The sequence below is a fragment of the Saccopteryx bilineata genome, chromosome 1 (assembly GCF_036850765.1).
Source record: "Saccopteryx bilineata isolate mSacBil1 chromosome 1, mSacBil1_pri_phased_curated, whole genome shotgun sequence".
Lineage (NCBI taxonomy): Eukaryota > Metazoa > Chordata > Mammalia > Chiroptera > Emballonuridae > Saccopteryx > Saccopteryx bilineata.
The window spans coordinates 257,896,451-257,907,169 of NC_089490.1; the positions used below are offsets into that span (position 1 = coordinate 257,896,451).

Below are 10,719 nucleotides of genomic sequence, written 5' to 3' on the forward strand. Positions count from 1 at the left end.
GGATCCTGGTCGGGTGCATGCAGGAGTCTGTCTGACTGCTTCCCCATTTCCAATTTCAGAAAAATACAAAAAAAAAAAGAAAAAAAGAAAATGAGTAATAAAAGTTCATTTCAGTTTTCTCAAAAATATGCTAACAAAGTATGCTAACAAAGACACAAAAGACTATCTCTTAAACTGGCATCTTGTATACATTAATACTTAAATCTCTAGCCCTCATAATTCATAAATGGAAAAAACAAAATTAAAAGTAACCTAGATGTCCAAAGGGACAGAGGTTAAAAACATTATAGCCTCTCTATTCCATGGAAACCTATGCAGTCACTGAAAATATTTTCCAAGAATACTTAATCACATAAGAAAAATGCTTGATGATAATATTATTTGAAAATTGTAAGATACAAAACTATATAGTAGAACCCATTCTAAACATTGTATTTCTAAGGATCTTAAAGGATAGAGAAAAAGGCTCTATGTAATTTTTACTTTCTTCTGTATTCTTCTGTGTTTCACCTATTATACCATAGTATATACAGTGTGTCCATAAAGTCATGGTGCACTTTTGACCAGTCACGGAAAAGCAACAAAAGACGATAGAAATGTGAAATCTGCACCAAATAAAAGGAAAACCCTCCCAGTTTCTGTAGGATGATGTGGCAGCATGTGCGCATGCGCAGATGATGACGTAACACCGTGTATACAGCAGAGCAGCCCACAGCCATGCCAGTCGAGATGTGGACGATACAGAGGAAAGTTCAGTGTGTTATGTGGCTCGCTAAATTCGAATCCGTGACCAGAGTGCAACGTGAATATTGGCGCATTTATAACAAAGCGCCACCACATAGGAATAACATTACTTGGTGGGATAAGCAGTTGAAGGAAACCAGCAGTTTGGTGGAGAAACCCTCTTCTGGTAGGCCATTAGTCAGTGACGAATCTGTAGAGCAGGGATCCCCAAACTATGGGCCCGCGGGCCGCATGCGGCCCCCTGAGGCCATTTATCCGGCCCCCGCCGCACTTCCAGAAGGGGCACCTCTTTCATTGGTGGTCAGTGAGAGGAGCATAGTTTCCACTGAAATACTGGTCAGTTTGTTGATTTAAATTTACTTGTTCTTTATTTTAAATATTGTATTTGTTCCCGTTTTGTTTTTTTACTTTAAAATAAGATATGTGCAGTGTGCACAGGGATTTGTTCATAGTTGTTTTTTTTTATAGTCCGGCCCTCCAACGGTCTGAGGGACAGTGAACTGGCCCCGTGTGTAAAAAGTTTGGGGACCCCTGCTGTAGAGGCTATACAGGATAGCTACCTAAGGAGCCCTAAAGAATCTGTGTGTGAGCCCACATCGAACAGCACTGAATAGGTATGAAACTGGGAGAGTTTACCTTTTATTTGGTGCAGATTTCACATTTCTATTGTCTTTTGTTGCTTTCCTGTGACCGTCAAAAGTGCACCATGACTTGACGGACACACTGTAGTTACAATTAAAAGGGAAAACCGCCTGACCAGGCAGTGGATAGAGCGTCAGACTGGGATGCGGAAGACCCAGGTTCAAGACCCCGAGGTCGCCAGCTTGAGCGCAGGTTCATCTGGCTTGAGCAAAAAAAAGAAAAGCTCACCAGCTTGGACTCAAGGTCACTGGCTGGAGCAAGGGGTTACTCGGTCTGCTGAAGGCCCACAGTCAAGGCACATATGAGAAAGCAATCAATGAACTAAGGTGTCGCAACGAAAAACTGATGATTGATGCTTCTCATCTCTCTCCGTTCCAGTCTGTCTGACCCTATCTATCCCTCTCTCTAAATCTCTCTCTGTCCCTGTAAAAAAAAAAAAAAAGGGAAAACCATCCTCTCTGGCTGTTGTTTCACCCAACAAAAAATACTTGTTAGTTTTAAGACACCAGCACTACCAATTTGCTTTACTTATTTTTTACCTTCCTATCTTTTCTCTAAAGTCAAGCAAAGATGCTTGTCAGTATCTTCCACAATTTTTATTCCTTCAGTTTCACCAAGAAACTTGTATGTGCCTGATGGAACTATGTCCCTCATCTTCATCACAGTTCACTAATCACTTCTCAATTTATTCCTCTCTGACTCTGGTCATTCAACATTTTCTAGCATCTTCATTAATAATGTAACTATACATCTCAGTTGCTGTTAATACTATTTTTGTTTCTCCCCACATCTAATCAATTTATACTAAACTCTGTGGACCCAATTGTTATTAAAATTCTTCTAACTGGCTCTGGCCAGTTGGCTCAGTGGATAGAGCATCGGTCCAGCGTGCAGACATCCTGGGTTCAATTCCTGGACAGGGCACACATGAGAAACGACCTGTTTCTTCTCCCCTCTCGCAGTTACTGGTTCGAGTGTTGCCCTGGATCGACTTGTTCAAGTGTTGGCCCTTGGCAGTGAGGGCAGCTCAGTTGATTTGAGCATCGGCCCCAGTCAGAGGTTGCAGATGGATCCCGGTTGGTGTGCACGCCGCAGTCTGTCTATCTCCCCTCCCCTCACTTAAAATTCCTCTACCTCTAATATTCTCTAATTTTTCCACATTAGGTAAATTGAAAGCTAAACCCCTATATGGGTTTCTTAGGATTAATTGTTCTAGCATTATGATATCAGGGTGGATAATCTGAAAAGATACCCCATGACTCAAAAAAACTACTTCCAAAGGACTTATGCTAGCCAAATATGCAGGATGATACAAAGCATACCTGTTCTCCCATGCCTTTGCCTAGATAATATAAGTAGTTCTGAAAGGATTAGAGAGCATTCAGGATTTACTGTGCAGAGCTAGAAAAGTACCCAGACAGCAAATTTTTATCCTTCCCATATGAATGTTCTAAAACCCTTCCCCTGAACCAAATTTATGCAGACTAAATCACTATCCATTTCTCATTTTCGAATTCCTCCTAGATTAAGGCAAAAATACAAAACAACCACCCCTTCACCCCCACCAAAAAATCCAAAGGTCTCACAATAAAATTTAGTGCCATCTCAAATACTATAATTTTATGTCTACCTGTCAAGTCTACCCTGAACCTAGTTAGATAAATCAGTAGTTTGCATTTTCATAGTCTGCTGTATTTGAAAACAATTTGGGCATGGCTAACTGGCTAACAGTTATCCAATAACACGTTTTAACTTAGTAGATGTTAGCTGCTGTATACACTTAGGTTATTTCTGGAAAGTACATAAGAAATTGGTAACACTGATTGCCTTTGGAGAGACCTTGATGGTTGGAGAAAAGGAAGAAGATTTTATACTGTATTTATTCCCTATTGTACCTTTTGAACATTGTACCATGTAAATTTCACAAATCTGTTAATGTATATATGTAAATATACATACACATATACTTTTTAAATTTTACCATGTGAGCTGATAAGATCATATCCTTAGCAAGTACCCCAAACTACAATATTTGGAAATTTCAAGTAATAGAAAGTCTATATTCTGGGTTTCTATAGTCACCTCCACTAATTTTCTAAACATATTTTTAAATTATCATATGGATAAATAACCCCAAAGAATGTATGTGTGTGTGTGTGTATGTGTGTGTGTGGTTATTATTCTCTACCTAAGATACTAAATTTAGATTAAATAAATCAAGTAAAAATGTAATGCTTTGCATTCCAATGTCCCATTAATAGCAATTCCAGGTTTTTAAAAAACATTTTAATCTTTCCAGTTCCCATACAATCACAGATCAAATTTTGGATAAATAACCAAGTGCTTCAATTGTATTTAAAATTTACGTATGGCACAGTGGATAAAGCGTTGACCTGGAATGCTGAGGTCACTGGTTTGAAACCTTGGGTTTGCCAGGTCAAGGCATATACGACAGGCAATCAATGAACCACTAAAGTGAAACAACTATGAGTTGATACGTCTCACTCCCCTCCACCACTCCCTAAAAATCAATAAATATAATTTTTTCTAAAAATTAAAATAATAAATAAATAAAACTTAAGTATGAAAATACCAGTGAAATCCACATGCTATTGGTTAATCAGTAAAAGAAATAAGGAAAAGTAATAAGGAAAAACTTCAGGATAAAAATACCTAAGATAATTGTGGCTTATTCTTGATGTCTAACTGGAGATAATCTTTGGAAAAAGTTACCTAATTAAAAATGGCAGTTTATCACAGTGTGACATATGCTAAAAATTACTTAGTGTATTTCAGAAAATGCTTCATAACTTACATAGATTAGGTTTACCATGTAAAATGACATTTATAAGGTATTTAATCAAGTATTTTGTGCTTATTTTTACCCTTCAAAAATTATCACCTATGAAATCCATCCCCCCAAAATTTTTAACTGCTGAATTTAATAATCTGGACTTATACAAAAACATAAAGCCATTTTATTAAATATAGTGCAATCGCCTGACCTGTGGTGGCGCAGTGGATAAAACGTCGACCTGGAACGCTGAGGTCGCCGGTTCAAAACCCTGGGCTTGCCTGGTCAAGGCACATATGGGAGTTGATGCTTCCTGCTCCTCCCTCCCCCTTTTCTTTCTCTCTCTCTTTCTCTCTCTCTCTCATTCTCTCCTCTCTAAAAATTAATAAAAGAAAAATTAAAAATAAAATATATATAGTGCAACCAACGTTGACATACAGAATCTCAAAGGTATTATAAACTACTACGTATTTGATTTTTGGAAAATAAAGCAGTATACAGAGACACTTCCTTACTATAATAATTATTTATACCTTTTTAAAGTCATATAATCTTTTGGTGGGCTAATAGCTGTTTATATATATATATTTTTTAAAGGCAATGGTGTATTACCCAGTATTAAGATTTTTACTGTTCAATTTTAATAGAAAAGAAAAGCATTTTCAGCTTGATATCAATGGCACTATACTTTGTGGCAGAAACTGACTTATCAGCAACAAAACACCTGTTGTGTAGGAAGTTCAAATACATTTTTCTCTTCAAAGTATAGTATTTGTAACATAGCATGCTATAATTAAATATAGTTAAGAAAAACTGTACTTTAAAAAGGCAGGATGTGCTGCTTTCAAAAGAGCTTGAAGAGAGCTTAAATGATTCAAACTTTCCCCTAGAAAAATGCCACAACAAAAAGTTTGTCTTTTTACATGTAGGGAAAAAAATAATTAACAGGTTATTTGGTTACAAACCTAAAACTTTAAAGGTTCCTATTATCTCACTCTGATAAGTTTTGTTTTGACAGTGCCACTTTATTTTTCAACTCTTTGATGAATTCCCATTATTCTTTTTTTATGTTCATTTTATTGATTTTAGGGAGCAAGGGAGAGGGGAAGGAAGAGGGAGAGGGAGAGACAGAGACAGGAACGTAGATCTGTTCCTGTATGTGCCCTGACCAGTGCCACTTTAAACACTCGAGGAGAAAAGTGAAATTGTTATGTTCTCTATATTAAGAAATTATTTTATAAATAATCTTAAAAATGTAAATTAAGTTGTTTTAAACAGACAACTATCAAATTCTCAGAAGTTACTTAATTCCTAGACTTTCCTAATTCATTTAACCCTCCTTCGCAACTTCACAACTTTTTAAGCTCTAATTTAGAGTTTCAGCCCCAATTCGTGTCTTGGAAGGAAAATAAAATACAGCCTATTTTAACTATTTGTACTCAACAGTGAAGTGAATGCAAAGACTAAAACAAAAATCAGAGTTGGGATTCAGAGTAGATTTCAGATGGCCAATTTTATTCCTCTTTTAAGAGGGACAAAATAGGGAGCATACACCAAACTTGTACAAAAATGTTTATAGAAGCATTATTCATAATAGCCAAAAACATCAAACAAGGCTATGTCCAAAGCTCAGTTAACAGAAAACAAAAGATAACTTTAAAATCTTAATATACAATTTGGAATTAAGTTAAACTTCTGAAACACATTTATGCATAAAAAAATGCAAAACATTATAAGAATGTCATTTTTAAATGATTCTTTTAAAAGTTTTATTAACTGCCATTGTAAAACCTAAAGTCTGAAATTGATATGATAAACAAAAATTAATATGGAAATGCAAGGGACCCAAAACAGCCAACATAATGTTGAAAAAAGAACCAATTTGGAGAACATACTCCTGATTCTAAACTTACTACAAAGCTACAGTAAGCAAAACAATTTGCCACTAGCATAAAGACAGATAATGCAATACAACTAAAAATCCTGAAATAGACTGACCAGGTGGTGGAACAGTAGATAGAGTGTTGGACCTGGACGCAGAGGACCCAGGTTTGAAACCCTGAGTCGTCAGTTTGAGCACAGGCTCACCAGCTTGAGCACAGGGTCACTGGCTTGAGCATAAGATCACAGACATGACCCCATGGTCGTTGGCTTGTGCCCAAAGGTCGATGGCTTGAGGAAGGGGTCACTCACTCTGCTGGAGCCCCTCTCCCCAGGTCAAGGCACATATGAGAAAGCAATAAATGAGCAGCAAAGGAGCTGCAACAAAGAATTGCTTCTCAACTCTCTCCATTCCTGTCTGTCTGTCCCTATCTGTCCCTCTCTCTGCCTCTTTGTCACACACACAAAAAAATCCTAAAATAAACCCATACATTTATGACCAACTGATTTCAACAAGAATGACAAGATTATTCAATGAAGAAAGAAGAGCCTTTCCAACAAAAATTGGTGAGACAACTAAATGTTCACACGCTTAAGAATAAAAGTGTACCTCTTCCAGGCACCACACACAAAAATTAACTTCAAAAAGATCATTGCCTAAGTGTAAGAGCTAAAGTTATAAAATCCACAGAAAAAAATAGGAGTAAAACTCTGTGACCTACGTTGGGGGGGCATTTGAGATCCTGCTCCTCAGCATATGTTGTCAGTTTGCCTGAAATTAACTTTTTTTTGGGGGGGGGGGTGACAGAGGGAGACAGAGAGGGACAGATAGGAACAGACAGATGAGAAGGGAGAGAGATGAGAGATGAGGAGCATAATTCTTCATTGCAGCACCTTAGTTGCTCACTGATTGCTTTTTCATATTTGCCTTGATGTGAGCCTTGCTCAAACCAGATGAGCCGGTGCTCCAGCTGGCAACCTCGGGGTTGCAAACGTGGGTCCTCCGCGTCCTACTCCGATGCTCTATCCACTGCGCCACCGCCTGGTCAGGCTGAAATAAATTCTCATATATATCCCCCTCCCAACCAAATCTGTGACCCTGATCTAGGAAAAACTCCTTAGATAAACAAAAGTGTAAGTGGTAACAGAAAAATTAGATAAACTGAACTTCCAACAAGACTTCATCAAAACTAAAAATGTCTGTGCTTCAGAGTACAACATAAGGAAAATGAAAAAGACAACCAACAGAATGGGAGAAAATATTTACAAAGTCTGATAAGAGACATGTACCCAGAATATAAAAAGAACTCACAAAGCAATAATAAAAAGACAAATCAATCTAAAAATAGGCAATGAATCTAAACATTTTGTCAAAAAAAAACACAAGCGGTCAATAAGCACATGAAAAGAGGCAATAAGCACATGAAAAGATGTTCAACATCATCAGCCACCAGACATGTGCAAATCAAAACCACCCACTGAAACAAAAAGGACAAATAACAAGTGTTGTCCAGCATGTGGGAAAATTGAAGCCCTCAGACATTGATAGCAGAATTACCAAATGGTGCTGCCACTCTAGAAAATTTTGGTGGTTCCTTGAAATGTTAAACAGAGAATTACCATATAAACCAGCAATGCCATTCCCAAAAGGAATGAAGACATGTATACACAAAAACTTGTACAAAAATATTCATGGCCCTGGCAGGATCGTTCAGTGGTAAAGCATCCACTGGGCATGTGAATGTCCAGGGTTCAATTCCAGGTCAGGGCTCACAGGAGAAGTACCCATCTGCTTCTCCACCTTCCCCCTCTCCCTTCTCTCTCTCTCTCTCTCTTTCCCTCCTGCAGCCATGGCTTGACTGGAGCAACCTTCAGATGGGCAGAGGATTGCCCCCTAGTGGGCCTGACAAGTGGATCCCAGTTCAGGGTTTGCAGGAGTCTGTTTTCTCTGCCTCCCATCCTCTCACTGAATAAAAAAAAGTCTATATGCATAGCAGCATTATTCATAATAGACTAAAAGTGGAGACAACTAAATATGTCTGTCACTGGTGATAGATAAATAATATTCATTCTCTACACACAACGGAATACTTAGCCATAAAATGGAATTAAGTACCAACCATGCATGTTCCATCATTGATGAACCTTGGAAACATGCTAAGTGAAAGAAGCCAGTCACAAAGAACCAAATATATGATCCCATTTAATATGTTCAGAATAGATAAATCCACAAAGGCTGAAATCCATAGATTAGGTGCCTTGGACTGAGGTAGAAGGGAAATGGGAAGTGACTTATAATGGATACAGGGATTCTTTCAGAGGTGACAAAACTGTTCTAAAATTGTGGGATGCTGCACAACTCTATGAATGTACAAAAAAAAAATCCTTAAATTGTACACTTACTTACATAGGTGTATTCTATGGTGTGTGAACTGTACCTCAGTGAAGCTGGTTAAAAATAAAACTAATGTCTAGTATTTTTGTTGCTTGTGGAAAACAAGGAACATACAAAACACATAACTATGAACTGATTTGGTTACTAAGCAAGTTCATGCCTGAGACACTCAGAAGTAAGAATTTAAGGCATAACCCTCATTCACTGAAAGGTTACTCTTTCAAGTATTTCTAAATCTTAAAATGGATTTGTAGTACTTGCAACTGTCAGGGCATAAAATCAGATTCACCCAATATACCTGAGTAAACGTGTTATTCTCCTGTACATGGCTGAACTGTACTTCCCATGACAACAAACAATAACTGCAGCAAAACACTCCACAGGGAGGCTAAGAGTCATTCTCCAAGAAGAATCTAATACTAATACTGAGTTAAGAGCAGGGGTGTGGAAAGAATGAGGAAGGGGAAGCAGCACGGGGACAAGGGGAAGTCTCGGCGCACTTAAGCCCCAGGAATCCAGTTACATTAAATCCAACTTTTATACGCTTTGTGAACAGGCCCAGAGGCAAAGTCCTGGGCGCAGACCAACGAGCCAAACTGCGAAGGCGAGAGGAAGTGCTGATCCCGCCCCAGCCCGCACGGGATTGCTCGTGGAAACGGCGGGGCGGCTGCAGTACGGGAAGGGGGCGAGCCTCTGCGCCGGCTGGGGCCCGCGCTCTCCCGCAGCAAGGGGTGACCGCGCCGCGGGCCCGTCGTGTGAGTCCGAGCCGCGCAGCGCGCCCGGCGCCCCGAGCCTCTGGCGGGGCCGGTCGCGTCTCCCGCCCCATCCGGCGCTTTGTCCCAGCGCGGGCGGGGGGCGGCTCCTCGGCGTCCCGCCGCGGGCTGAGGGGCTGCGCTGACAGCTCCCGGCCGCCGCGAGGGCTGCGAACCTGCGAGTCGAAGCAGCCGCCGACCCGTCGCCCGCCGGGATATAGCCAGGCGGGACCCAGCAGGCGGCGGTCCCAGGACGCTCGCCCTGCCCTCGGAGCCGCCGCCGCCGCCACGGCCCAAAGCGCACACACAGGCCGACGACAAGCGCAAAAAGCCTTAGACTCCGCGACCCACACAATTTCCAACATCCTTCTCTTACCCAAAAATTGTCGACGAAATGCGCCATGACCATCGTGCCGCCGCCGCGCTGGGTTCTGCGTCCGCGCCCGCCCGCCGCTGTGTAAACACCGGCCCGGCCCCCACGGCGCCCCCGCCCTTCACCGCCACCGCCTTCTTCTAGAGACCGGCCCGCACCCTCTAGGGCGCATGCGCCACCTAGCGGCTGCCGCCGCGGGGCGAGCACTTGGACAACACCGCCTGGTGCACGCATGCGCCCCGGGTCCCATTCCCGGTTTTAGTCTCCTTCCTCTCTCCCTAATGCGGGCGGGGCTAGGTTGAGTATTCTCTTGGGAATGGCGGAGAACCGGGTCCCTAAGGAGTCACCGGAGAGACTGTCCGTACCGTTTGCGGTGCGATAGGTACTGGCCCAGTGAATGAGCTAAGAGAGGGGCCAGCCAGTGGAGCCGGTAGCCTGGCTGCCTGCTCGGGACTGCCCTCCTCACGAGACTCCCCTCCCCCTACTCAGCCACCCCCGCCTTGGAAGATCCAGATGGATCCCAAGTCTGGACAAGCTGGGGTGGGGGAAACTTGGCCTCTAGCCACCTGGAAGAGACTCTCAGAAACCTTTGGTCAACAGGGTGCCTTTCGTTGACAGGGAGCTAAGAACCAAAACAAAACCTTCCCGAAGCCGGAAAAGGAGGAAACGCCCAGTGTCGCCAGAGTGCCACTGGAGCTGCGCGAGACTCGGGCACCAAGAGCTGACCTCTAGCACAGCCCAGCAAACCAGCCGGGATGGCCGACAGCAGGAACAGGACCTGAAGCGAACGGCTTACCCTGACTGACCTAGTTAGTTCTTTTTGTTGTTGTTTTGTTAAGTCTCTTAAGGACTTAAAGACATATAAGACCGTGGCTCTTTAGCAACTTGTACCTTTTGGGAAAAGAAACAAGTTTGAACACGCCTCACCATAACAGCAAAACTAAATCCCCTTCCCACTCCTTGCTTTGCAAAGGTTAAGGGAAGAAAAATCAGCCGTTGTAGAGAGGTCTCAAGTTCACTGTCACCAGGTCTGCAGCTCTTGAAGCCAAGCCCCACAGATAGATTTAGTGTAGCTTTAACTGTACAAACACATCACACCTCCTCAGATCTTGCGGTATCAAATATATTGAACACAACT

At 41.7% G+C, this 10,719-nt stretch overlaps 1 protein-coding gene across 1 annotated transcript in view; it reads right to left on the reverse strand.

The window, feature by feature from the left end:
• Positions 1 to 9,830, reverse strand: part of FCHO2 (FCH and mu domain containing endocytic adaptor 2) — a 143,144-nt gene extending 133,314 nt beyond the window's left edge. Inside the window, exon 1 of the mRNA XM_066241450.1 lies at positions 9,585 to 9,830. Within this exon, the coding sequence (XP_066097547.1) occupies positions 9,585 to 9,815 (231 nt within the window). The 5' untranslated portion in view covers positions 9,816 to 9,830. The remainder of the gene's footprint in view (positions 1 to 9,584) is intronic.
• Positions 9,831 to 10,719: the final 889 nt, after the last annotated feature.